At 37.3% G+C, this 13,820-nt stretch overlaps 1 protein-coding gene across 1 annotated transcript in view; it reads right to left on the reverse strand.

The window, feature by feature from the left end:
• Positions 1–96: 96 nt before the first annotated feature.
• The window catches only part of TRIM24 (tripartite motif containing 24), a 56,221-nt gene continuing 42,497 nt past the window's right edge, over positions 97–13,820 (reverse strand). The window contains exons 11-19 of the mRNA XM_017804679.1: positions 13,227–13,406; positions 11,304–11,439; positions 10,090–10,162; positions 8,607–8,775; positions 7,746–8,044; positions 4,612–4,744; positions 3,483–3,557; positions 2,091–2,240; positions 97–1,029 (exon numbers count right to left, since the gene is read on the reverse strand). Coding sequence (XP_017660168.1) covers positions 820–1,029; positions 2,091–2,240; positions 3,483–3,557; positions 4,612–4,744; positions 7,746–8,044; positions 8,607–8,775; positions 10,090–10,162; positions 11,304–11,439; positions 13,227–13,406 — 1,425 coding nt within the window. The 3' untranslated portion in view covers positions 97–819. The remainder of the gene's footprint in view (positions 1,030–2,090; positions 2,241–3,482; positions 3,558–4,611; positions 4,745–7,745; positions 8,045–8,606; positions 8,776–10,089; positions 10,163–11,303; positions 11,440–13,226; positions 13,407–13,820) is intronic.

Genomic DNA, 13,820 nt, shown 5'->3' on the forward strand with positions numbered 1-13,820 from the left:
GCATTTTGACAACAACATACTTATAAATTTGGAAGAACAACTTGTGGACACAAAGGATGATTTTTTCCCCTCTTTAAACATACACAAAGACTGACGGATAGTTGCAAACAAACTTTCCCATCAACTTTATTAAACAGAGGTACAGCACACTTGAGACACCTGTTAAACAAAACAGTACAGCAATACCATTGTTTCTTGCTGGTGGTGAGAAAAATGGCGCAAACCAAAGTATTCTGTCCTTTACTTCCTCCATTAAAAACTCTCAAAAAAGTTCCTTTTCTTCCTTTTTTCAAAAGTTATTTTTAATACACACACCCCCCCCTTACATTTTAAAATTCCCAATAAGTTCTTTGGGGGTAACTACACTTTCACTGTACCAATCAGTACTGCAGGACAATAACATTACACCATCCTTTTTCATGGCTTGTGTTAAATACAGTACAAACAGATCAAATTATGGCCAGCCACATGCCTTTGGTAAAATTAAAAGTCCGGTGAGATCATATTTTCTTCAAATTCAGAAAGCCACAGTTAAACTCATGTGATGTTTTGAAGTTCAATTCTATACAAACTTCTTCCTCAAAGCAAAGTTAAACAGCTGTCATCCCACAAAAATGGCAATTTCTGCGCTGCTCCAGAAAAGAGATAAAAGTTTTGAACTTCAGAGAACCTCTTCACATGCCTTGATCTCCACAGATTTCTGTTTCAGACAAGGGGTAGAAAGTCTGGTAAATATTCACAAACCTACAAGTCAAAACAGTGGTAACAGTGATAAATATTCTCAGTTTTTAAAAAACTTTTCGTAGTAACACATGTGGCTCATTTAAGCAACTGACGGTCTTCTCCTTTGAGGCGTTTTTTCCGGGGTTGTACAAAGTCATCATCTGAGTCATCAGTGAGTTCTGTATTATCTTTTTCACTCTGGACATTGGGTTGTACAGGGAACTTTCTCTCAGGATAAAGGTTCCTTAGAAGTTCTTCAAAGTACGCTTCAAGTTTCATGCCGGCGTCGGCCACTTCTGAATCAGGCTGTTGGGTGAATTAACAACATCAGTGCATCATGAAATAGCTTTATACTCACATCACATCAGGTCTTTCAGGCAAAAACTACAGAAAACATCAATCAGCAGCAAGAATGGCACCTGTGGAACATATGGTCCCAAAGAGCACAAGTCTGCAAAACAGCATGAGCGTAAATCTTTCAGCCGACACCCTCAAGGACCTTTTTCTCTGAGGGATTACCAAAGAAGCCAGTCACAAAAGCCATACTTGCCTGTGTTCTAAAAGCTATTTGAAGAGATTCCAAAACCTCTCAAAACCTAACTGAGGGGCGTGGGGGGGGGGAAGTTGTGCTATGCTGTGAAATACAGGTATGTCTTCAGGGTGTTAGAATTTCTCTAGCTTACAGACAGTTTTTAATAATGGTGATAATATTACGTGGTAGACAAGGACTGTAACATGGAAGACTACACAGTCCTAAAGTCATCCAGAGCCACCACAGCTCATCAGTTTCCTGAAGCAGAGATCACCATGGCAGGAATTATTCCCAGCTATAAGGAGTCACTGGATGAGAACCCCACTGAGGCCACTTAGAGAAGCCTTTATTCCCAGTGTAATTCTCTCTCATTTTGTGGTCCACCCACAACCCTTTTTCACCACATGTTCCACATGTTCCCTTACATGCAGCACAGGATAATAATAACAATCACTCAACATGTAACTTGAAATCATGAGTGAGCCCAGAGCTCCCAGAATGAAAATCCCATTGAATCTAAGATCTGCAGCAAGGAGGATTAAACGAATTTTTAAATCAAATGCCCACCATTGTGGCAACTGTCCTTTTCTTTACCTGCTATCCTGCCATTCAGCTAGAATGTTTGTTACAATCCTCCTTCCTTCTATGGAAAGATCTCCACTGCATAATCATCTAACACCACAGCAGCGTTCAATGTGATCTATATTTTCACTGCAGTCCCATCGTCAAAGTAAGTTTAATACAATAAATTCTTGCATTGCAAGTTCTACCCCCATTACAGTTTTCCTGAAAGAACTAAAGCTACAAAACCTGATACAGTATCTTGTTTTCTAACCTCATTAAATTCAGCACAGTTTTGGAAAATCAGTCTGAAATCAGCCACAAAATCTTCTGGCTTTGTGTAGAATGAATTGGTCACTTCAAGTCTTCTCTTGATGGTTGACAAGTCCATAGGTTTTTTGATTATTTTGTAGTAATCAGGAACCTAAAGGGAAAAAAAAAATTACCAAATGCAGTCACCTTCATTACTTATTGTTTTATAAACCTTTAGATCTCAGGGAGTGGGCAGGGTTTTAGTCTCATCTTCAGAGTACAACCCTGAGATACAAGAATTATACATTTAACATACATGCAGACAGTTTCTGGAATGACAGTGACTTATGACAGTTTTGCTGGCTAAAATATACTCCTTGCAATGCTCATTTTAAAATCAAAGAGAAACAAACATAACTTCCACCTACGACGACTACATATTATAGAGCAAATGACTTGGTCTGGACATTATTTTCAGATGTAGTCAAATAAGCTATCTATCAAGACTTATTCTCAAGACCACTATATGACAACTAAAATGGAGATGGTAAATGAGTTGCTTAAAATGAGGTTTGGTCATGAAATATGTCCTTTGAAATGGTGGCAAATTTCAGGATATCAATGATTTTGACACTCAAACTGTGGTTGTAGGACTAAGACTTATTTTTTCTTTAGAAAGAACTAGAAACTAGAAAATAAGATATGAAATCCAATGGTAATATTTTTATACTTTTTTCCTAACTAGATTCACATTTTAAGAGAAATGCTGTAATACCTGAATTTAGTAACACATGACCATCATATGATTAATCAATTAATCTCTTGTGCCATTTCTTATTATTAAACTCTCTGATTTGTTCTTCAGAATTCCTATTCAAATGGAATAAAGGCTGCATAGGAGCATATTACTTACTGAATTCTTCCCCCATTGACTTATCTTAAAGAACATCTTTTCATCTAATCACACTGGTAACTCTTCTGTGTGTCCTTAGACTTCTAACGCGCCCATTTTAAACTAATAAATTTCAAGCTAATAATAAGAAATTCAATTTCATATTAGTACTATGGAGTACCCTAATTCTCAACATCAGGTGGTATTTAAAACCCCAAATATATTGCAATTCACCTTTTTAGTGATATCACTCAGCACATGATATTAGCAGACAGGGTCAGAACTTACTTTTTTAATCTGTTTTTGAAGTATTAAGTAAAATCAGTTATTGTGGAATTTTACTTGTAAATCCCCTTCAACTTTCAACTTCCCTCTTCAGATAGTTTTAATAAAATTAAACACATTTAATACACTTAGTGTCTGGGGAACTTGACTTCTGATAATGGACTGTAATAGGACATAAAAATGCCACTAAAAACATGGCAAATTTGCTACTTATATAGAAAGAAGTGAGGTACATACTGTGGGAGGAACTGGATCTTGAAAGGCAAGACTCATTTCATGACAGTAGAGGTATAGCAGCAGTCTTTCACATTTCTGTAAAAAAAAATAAATGCCCAAGTCATTCGAGAATCCTACATGGTTTATACTACAATCACAAACCACAGAAAATACAGAACAGATGCTCAGTGTTCCTCCTTCCTCTTTGTGTGTACAAATATATTACACTAGATCTTGAGCCTTGAAAGAGATTCTAAAAATAGTTTTGCGTGATTTTATGCTTGCTGATCCCTTATCAGAATAATAACTTACATTTAACTCAAACCAGAAATTGAGCACATGTAAATAATGGTGTGACAGACAGTCAGGTCTTGGAGTATGTCCTCCACACACACACTGTCCCCACTGTGTCCTGATGGGTAATGTGATTTGTCCTAAGATAAGAACACCAGGTAGGAATTGCAGGAGGAACTGTCTGGATGCTCACATAATTAATGCATTCCAGAGATGGGGGAGCTATGATGATTGTCATTGACTTTGGTACACATTGGCCTGTGAAAGGGTATAAAATGCTGCTGGAGACTGGACCAACTGGGCAAACTGATCTCCCAAGGTTGCAAGCAGTTTCCAGATGGATCCCACCCCAGTACGGATGCCTGCAGGGTACATCCAGCCCTAAAATGGGGAACACTCACTTCTGGACAGGTGAGTAAAAGTACTAAGATCATATACAGAGATAAAATCCTAAAGCAGCTCCATAGGTGCTTTGCTGCTCTGTAATTGTGCTTTCTGCAAGGCCAAAGGCTGTAAATCTGCATATTTCCAACCAAACCTGCTTATGTTATAACTCTTTAGACCTGTTTATATTCTATACTGCACTGGCAATATTTAGACACTATATTAGCAATAAATCTAATCATAATCATCCACATAATCAGTGCCATACTTCTCACACCTGACCAAGAGTCTTCTCTCTACCACTCTGCAATAAATGGTTCCACATGTAGACTAAGATCTTGAATAAAATACTAATTTCAGTGTATTTACATAAGTCGCCAACTGAAACCAGGTAAAATACTGATGAAAGTTTCTAGCACAACTCAAAACTGCTTCAGCTTAAAAACGTTATAAATAATAATTTTATCCTTACCCTACGGTCTATTGGCGCCAAACCCACAGTGTCTTCCAATTTCCTTTTTTCAGAGCTGTGAGTAGGTTTATCACAGTCATATTCAACTTCTGGCTTGGACAAATCCCGACAGAATGTACAAATCCACTCCCCACTAAAGAAGACAAAGAGACACATTGACCTTAGTGAGGTAGCACACCCTGGACAAAAGACTTTCCACATATTTCTGGGTAAGATCCTCATTTGTTGGGTGGTTTTTTTTCTGTGCCATGTGTTGGTTTGTTGTTGTTGGTTTTTAAAACACTACAAAAAGCAGAGACTGCTGGCAAAAATGCTTTATTACAACTTTTTTTTTTTCCTTTTTAGTGGCACCAGTGTCACTAATGGTGTCCTAACAGAAAGATGGTTTATCTTAATAGACAGCAGGTGTCTACCTTTGTCAATACTGAAATATTTCACTCAAGCTCAAAGGGTTCAAGCAAATGGCTATTAAGAGCCCTTTTCTTAACTAGAGAGACTGAAGGAATTGTATGGGCTGAACAGAACAAAACATGTCAGTGTGATATGGTGAGAACTTGATATTCTCTACAAGCTTGATCTATAACATATCACTGAACTATACAGATTATCCTAGACAAGATTTTTTGTAAAACTGGAAATATTTTACTCCCTAAAACCTTCAGATGTTCATGATTTTATCAGCTGGTCTAAGAAAACCGTGGAGATTTAAAGGACAGCATAAGATTACTACATAATCAGTTCTGGAAGCTATGTTCACTGATTCCCTAACACAATTTATGAACCTCAAAGTTTTGAAAAACCTATGAAGGGTCTATGTTTTTAATACAGTTCTCGACAAAGGAAGGAACTTGCATGCTTGCAGGTAACCACAAGAGGGCTGAATTGTTACACAGATGACAGAATACGCAATAAAAAGGATCTCTGTGTATTTACTCAGAGGTATGTTATAATAATAATAATATCTTTGAAAATGGGAAATAATTTCTGCAGCACCTTTTATTTCATTTTGATGGCAGAAGTAAGGCAGAAGACTTTCCAAATTAAAAAAAAAAAAATCTCTTTTTTATTCAGAGTCATCCAAAGATTTTTGCCATCTGCCAGTTTTAGCATACACTGGTGAATAACAAGCATTTTACTACCAGGAGACGTTTATCTTCTACTGTCTTAACTTCCCAGAATTATTTATGACACTGTCACCTCTATGCCTGGACTTGCATCACAGAAATGATATGGCAGATATACAAAAGTTCATACAGGCCATGACCTAAAGATCTTGTGACACAAGAAAACAATAAATAGGTTAGGGATAAAGGACTGATGCATTAGAATATCCAAGAATCAGGAAGAGTGTGATAGGTTGGAATGAAGGACAAAAAGATGCAGCAACCTTGTGATTCTATGTGGGAACATTGTTTTAAACTAAAAGAGGGTAGATTCAGATTAGAAACAAGGAAAAAAATTTTTTTCAGTGCGGGCTGTGAAACACTGGTGCAGGTTGCTGAGAGAGATGGTAGAGGCCCCATTCCTGGAAACAAGGTCAAGTTGGGAGGGGCTCTGAGCAACCTGTTCATGGTTGGACATGGAGGTTGGACTTGGTGGCCTATAAAGGTCCCTTCCAACTTGAACCATTCTGTGACTGTATGAACCTATGAAATTGCCATATCCACCTGAAGCAAGAACAAAAAGCAATCATGAAAGAAGCAGACTGTCGCTGCTGACATAATAATAAAGAAATTACTTTGTGTGTTTGAAGGAACTAATGCTAAGAGACTAAAGTTTGTTCAGTACAGTTACAGCTGCAAAAAAAAAGTAACCCCATAAAGGTGGGATCAGAAAGCTGATACGTCTAAAGTCAGGAGGAAACCTCAGCTAACCATGCTCTGAAGCCCAGTAACACAATGTACTCGTAGTAATATGCACCTTTACAGATCTGAACACCTGTCATCAAAGTGGTTTTTGGCTCCCTCGCCCTCAGACATCATCACCTCAGTTTCCCCTCAACAATCCAGTAAAAAGGAGACATTTTAAACACTTATTGTTGAATATTTAATTTTACTAGAAAAAGTCTTGTAATACATAGTTTTCTGCCTTCTTGAAGATTTTTTTTTCGTGTCAGAATGGCACAAATATTTATTAGTTTAAGTGCTTACTGTAACTTCACTAGGTTTTGCTTATGGAACAAAGCTGTAACATAGCACCAGTTTAACAAAAAACCCCTGCAATTTGAAGTTTTAAAAGTGAGAGAAACATTTTTACGTGCCATTTCAAGTGACGTTTTAGATACACTCGCTTGTTCAGAGTAGCACAGAGGTGATCAATGTGCTAATCTAAGTTGCTATTCAAATGTTTTCCACCAGTAAACTATTCTGACATTTAATCAAAAAACCTAATATTTACAAAAGCATTAAACAATGAGCATGTTATGACCAATGTTTTTATTCTTTAACACAAACAAGCTTATTGCATGACATTTCCAAGTTGGGACATTGCAAAATGCCATTTATTTTAATCAAAGACACTAATTCCAGAAGCAAACACTGGTAATGCTAGTTAAGACTGTATTTTGAAAGTCAAGAAACTGAGTAATGGTTTTGTAACAGCCAATAAAGAAACTTAATGCTTGTTTCAACATTGGCGGAGATGTTACTAGAAGATGTCAGTCACTACACATCCCATGCTCAGTGTAGCCATATTTAGCACTAGAGTGATATACTTATTACTCTATTACTTCAGATTTTTCCTGTAGACATTTCTTAATTTTTCTTTTTTTTTTTTAAATTCCTATTCTTTATTATTATTATTAAGAAATGTTAAGTATTTTCTCTCACCCTTAAAACATTTTATGACAGATTGGTAATTCTGTGTTCCACTTTTAATAACACATGCCCTAGATGTAAGTGATCTTGCTTAATTGTCAAATAAGGGAAGAGTTTTATTACAGAATTTGTAGAAAAAAATACAATTGAAGTTTCAATGTAAATTCCAATTTTCACTAATTAATAAAATTTCTGGATTCAAGACTTTCAAGAACACAGTGCTTCCTTTGAGACTGAAATTTCTTATCCCGGGTTTCACAAGAAAAAGCTTGTGTCTTTTAGTGCAATTTTAGGTGGAATTGAAGGGGTCATAATTACCTTGGAAAGCTCATCAATGAAGGGACATGACAAGAAAGATGGAATACTTTGGGACACTTCTCACAGCAAAGGAGCTCCCCTCCATTTTGACATACAGCACACCAATCTTCATTTGGATCGTCCTCTTTTCTGCCCTCCCCAACATGGGAGGGTCCTATCCATCCCATTTTCCCACTGAATGTGTTCTCCTGCAGGACCCCTGGTTGATCATCTGTGCTGTCTGGTGCATCTGTTCTTAAGACAGCTTCATCAGAACTGGAATTATGACTTCCATCCAAAAGCAATGAAGTAAGTATGGACTGTAGGAAGAAACAAAGAAAGCCAGACCATAATATTTATTCAAATTTACATGGCCGTAACAAGTAAACTAATTCGACTAACAAATTTATATGCAAGGAGCCATACAACTTGCAACATGCATGCAAAAATTACTAACATACTATAACATCAGACAGCTGAACACAAGAAACCAGCTATGAAAGGATATTTACTGCTCCACCAATAAAAAACTAATCTCTGATGGCCCAAAAATCTAGCAATCTTATTTACGTAAATTACTGCACTATGATTAGAAACATTTCCTAGCGGCACCTGAAAATTTGATCTCTGCAAGCTATTCCCCATCTTCCCAGATGGGGGATAAAAGTATGGATAAAAATGGATAAAAGTAGTCTGATCACAACAGTTAACTTAACTGGCAGTAGGGCTAGTCTGATTTTGAATTTCACCTCTTCCCCTTCTTTAGCTTTTTTAGTTTTCCCCTGAAAAGCTCCCAACAGAACACGAGTAGATTATTTTACTCCCCATAAATACAAAATACCCTCCAAAGAGAAAGGAGATCTTTATAGCTGTTAACATTACATTCCGAGGCCGGGGTTCCTCATCGGTTTCTTGCTTCACTACAACAATCGGGAAATCAAAGTTCTCATTTGGTGCATTTGACTCCTGTTTAATTCTAATGGGCTCCAACATAACAACTGGGACTTTGTGTGTAGAATCAGCTCCTGGTGGCCTGCTGGAGGAGCCAGAACTGTAAATGACAAGAAAAGGCAAGAGAAAAGGGAAATTAAGAGTCAGAACTTTTGTACAGTGGTGCTTTCCAAAACCTCAGGATGCTAAATCTATTTTGCTTCTTTGAAGCTTGAGCACTGCAGTATTCCTTTTATCGAATACACCATCCAAGCTTATTTCCTTTGATATATATTGAAAAAGCATTACCAAAAGGAAAAATTGTAATGATGCAGTTCCAGAACTAGAGAATTATTCATGGTTTGACTTCCCATTAGTGCAAGATTTGCAAGTAATCTCCTTTTCTCTCAGGTTACACACAAAAGAGGATTTCCACTGAACATCATATCACTTCGGAGGAGATACAGCTGTATTTTGGGGAAGACCAGTGTTTCTCCAGAGCTGAACTGATCATTGAAAATGACACAACTGAATAAGGCAGATAAAACACATATTTACATTTTCTTGGAAGGATTTCTTACAGCCTTGCAACTCTACCAAAACTAGGGCCCTGCTTTTGGAACTAGATCTTTCTTTTTTTTATGTATTTAGTCATAAAAATGAAGAATCTAACAAAATTAATTCAAGCAGCAGCAGATTTTTTTAAATGCAAGTAAAAGACTGTTCAGACAAACATTTAAACTGTTCACAAGAGTCCTTCACAGAATTTGCCATGTAAATGGAATATAGAAAAACATATTCTATATTAAAAAGCACCTGCATTTCCAACTCAAGTAGGATGAATGTCATCTGATTTTTCTCTGCATGAAAAATTAATCTCATGTCATATCTATGCTTGAGTTTATTGCAACACATTAATGGATCTGCACTCTTCAAACAACATTGTGTAAATATATTTGTTCATTAATATTCCATCAGTAATGGATAAAAACATTTGTGCAGACTCTCAGTAGATATCTAGTGCTCACTTAACCAACCGTATTGCAGTAGAAAATTTTTAACAGCTTTCTTTGTAACATCAGTTCCTTAAATCTGAAGTAATTTATAGTTCCATCAGGACTTTCAATATTCAACCTTTTCCTTTAGCTGATTTTTCTGAATTTAAAACTTAATTTACAATTGGTATTCCTTTAATAACACCAACCTAGTCATCATTTACAGTGTTAATATGTTTTTAGATGTGCTATTAATACATCACAAATGAAATTACTGCTTTTAGAATGCAAAGAGTGCTGTAATAACCATCAGGTCTGACCTGTTAACAGAGAAGGTGAGGCAAATTGACATCTATATATATGCATTAAAGAGAGAAGAGACTGATACATGTTCTGTGGAGGTGGAAGTTACATTTTCTTCTCTCCCACTCTTTCCTTACCTCTCTCTGCTCCCAACACTGGAGGCACTGGGTGAACGAATTGGAGGGTGTACGTTCGTCACACTGATTCCTCCTAGGAGAGAAGGATCAGGTTAGAACAAAACCTGGGTCTGTGCCAAGTCTGAGTCAGAGAAGTACGCAGGTTTTGGGGAAAATGTCTCCTGCAGCATCATTTATTTAACCTATATCTCATCTAATATATATTTATGAGAGGATGAGAGGCATGGAATAATAGAAAGAGATGCCCAAAAAGGGACCCGTAAGTAGGCTGATGGATCAGTACCTTTGCCTGGCTGACCCCTCCACCTGATCACTGTAGTTTGTTTTGTCTTACCTTATCAAATTCTAGCAGATCTCTCTGGAGAACTGCCATGAAACTTTGAGCTGGTGAGTAGGAAGAAGTCTGGGGGACAGATATGAGAGAGACCAAAGGTCTGGGGACCAGGACCACAGAGCCAAAAGACTCGTGAAGGAAATTTTTGCTAAAGACTTATGAAGGACGTTTTTGCTGAGCATCAGTCCTGAGAAACCCAAGTGGGCTGTTTGTGCTGTCTGTGAATGCATTACCCACCTGTCTCGGGTAACCTGCCTCAGTCTGTGAATGCCATGTGAGTGCATGAATGTTGCATGAGGGCTCACTGGGAACTCACACAGCCTCACTACAGGCCAGATCAGAAAATGGGAACAGCTGCTGATGGCCAGCAGGCATGGTGACAGGAATCCCCTGCATCCTTCAGGTCCACTACATTTAGCCACCCATCACATTAACTTCTCTGCTCAACCGGTGTCAGTGCTGCACTACCCTTCTGTGAAAAACATATTCTAATACCCAAATTGAACTTCCCAAGTCACCATTTCTATCTCCTGTTACATCCTATCTATCCTTTTCAAATACTTGACTTTTACCACAGCAGCTAGGTTTTCATTTGGTGTACACCTGAGAGTGACACTTTTCTACAGATTTCTATCCAATGTGCTAAAATCTACAGTTTTTTCCCTTCATGTTTGTAAGATGTTGTCACTTGTGTTCACAATGCTAAAATATTGTCTCAGTTTTACCTCCTACTAGGGTTTCTACAACTTTGCCTCATTTTCTTATTTCTAATCTTTGATATAAAATAGATATAATTAATTCTGATATCAGTGTTAACATAGCCACATTAGACTTTTCAATTACACCACTTAAACAGAAAATTGCACCACATTTCCATTACCTGAGAGGCCTGGTGATGGCACCGAGGAATTTGGTGACTGCACAGTCCTGTTTGAAGGGGGTTTTGGCTGATTCTGCTCTGCAGTACCATCCTTCCTTGCAGCATTGTCCAGTGTGATGTTTCCTGAACAATCAATCTAAAAGGTGGGGAAATTAGAGGAAGCAGTTAGTGTTGGAAGGGGAAAAAAACTCTCTCCAAAACCACAAAAACCCATGCCTCTGCCATAGTGTTATTTTGAAGGTGAAGACCAAAATATACTTCATCTAACTTTAACCACCCAAAAGTGAGATGGTTTAAAACAGGTCATCTTGCTTTCTCTAAAAAGCAAATGACATAGCCAAATCCAGACAGTGCTTCATTTTAAGATCAGATGATTCTGTAAGCGCCAATTTTTCTCCACCAGCTTCAGAGAAGGCTGTACCAGACAGGTGGCTTTCACACAATTAAGTAAGAGATGATTTTTTATCTCCACACCTTCTTTGGACACGCTCACATTATATACTCTAAAAAAGATAACAAGCTATACACAAACTACCCATTAATCCACTAGTGTTTAACAGCACTGGAAGAACCTCAAAGGACACTCGATCCCATCTGTCCCACATACCTTCTGGATAGAGGCCACCCATATTGACTCAAAATGCAAACAGCAAACCAACACTTGTTCTTTCCTATGGCTCAAGCCAGATAACTGAACTTTATTCAGGGGCTCCCAATTTACCATTTTAACTTTCTGTAAAAATTACATATTCTGGTTTGATAATGAGGAATGACTTTTTGAACTGTTTGGTTTCTTCCAATACGTAGAGATAATGTTCCATAAGAAAACACCTCACCTTAGTATCAGTTTTCTCAGTGGATACCTCACAAATCTACTACTTGCAAACATACTGACCACTGAAATTTCTATTTGTGAGCCAGAAGTATCCAAAGTGGATGCATAAGCCTTGGCAAGGTCAGCATATTTACAGTGATTTGAGCCATGTATCTTAAGAGCATAAATGCAACCATATACAAGTAGAAGAGTTCATAATACTGTGAACAAAAATGAGTATGCTAAAATGTGTCACAGACTCTGTAGTTTTATGACCATGGTGTGTAGTTCACCTTTTAAACCTGATATATACTGTGTGACCCTGTACTCTATGTACTCCATTTTAATAAACAGAACACAGTTTATCAGTGAGGACAAAGCACAGGTGGCAGAAACAGGAAGGAACAGCAAGTTACCACTGGAAAACCATGGCATTTCAGATATCTACAAACCTTAGACCACAAAAAACAGGCTTGACAATATTTTAAAGAATAAAAGTCAAGGGATTAAAACTCAACAGTTCCAACATGGATCTCTGACAAATATGTACCATTCAGAAAAACTATGAGAGAGAAGTTTAAGACAAGATGATCTTATGATACTCCTTCTAGCACCAGCAGACAGGCATGTTAGAGGATATATGAAGAAAAGAAGTACCAAAAAGAAAAGATATAAGGAATATATCCAGTATGCCAACCATTAATACTTGCCCAAGATAGCTCTTTCAATTAGTTAAAAATGTATTTTAAAAATGTTGACCATTTACCAGAAATACCATCAGCAAACTGGTGCTACCTATGGACACTGGTAAATGAAAGCTAAGCTAACACATTTTTGTTAGTATCATGACAGAGGCAGGGAAAAAATATGCAGCATCCAAATAAACAAGTCCAATTACAATCACAAACCATAATGTTATTTTTCTCAGCTGTCTTCCAAGAACAGCTCTGAATATTTCCAGCAACCCTGCATTGTTTTTTTCTCTACCCGCCTCATTTTGACAAAGAGAGCAAGAATTTCAGTTTATATGGTTTCTACTTCTCAGAAACATTAAAACCTATTTCAAAATAGAATCAATCCATCAAACATTGCTTCTGTGTTACACTTACATCAGGGAGAGATGGTAGATTATAGGAGCTACCCACTGGGGAACTCAAATCTATCACAGGGGGACCACATGTCTTCCCATCACATCCAACGGCACTGGTGACTGTGGGGCTGGATGGAGTCGATGTTGTGCTGCTTGCAGTTGTAAGGGCTGTTGAAGTTTGTCCACTACTGATCTGCCACTAAAAAAAAGACAATAATCCACAATAAAACATTATTTTCTTTGCAACAGGTCACATCTACTGAATATACTGGTAAAACAAGCAGCTTAGTTCAGGAAGCTGAATTCAAACATAAAATCCTGATATACTCTGAAGTTATCTCATCTCAAGAACCAATCTTGCAAGACAAGGAAGGGAAGATGACAAGTAGTTGAAAACTATGAATAGAAGAAATGAATGCAAATTCTTAAATTCAAAGCTATACTTCAATGCTAAGTATCTATTAATATTTTATGCTGCATTGACAGTGTTGTGGGAAAAATGTAACAGTTTTTGTGAAAAAAAAAAGCATTACAGGTAATAGGCTGAATGCACAACTGCTTCAGCATTTTACTAAGTAAACAGCTACAGTGTCAGTGATTTAAGAATTTGAAA

This window comes from Lepidothrix coronata, unplaced genomic scaffold, assembly GCF_001604755.1.
Source record: "Lepidothrix coronata isolate B3197 unplaced genomic scaffold, Lepidothrix_coronata-1.0 Scaffold10, whole genome shotgun sequence".
Taxonomy (NCBI): domain Eukaryota; kingdom Metazoa; phylum Chordata; class Aves; order Passeriformes; family Pipridae; genus Lepidothrix; species Lepidothrix coronata.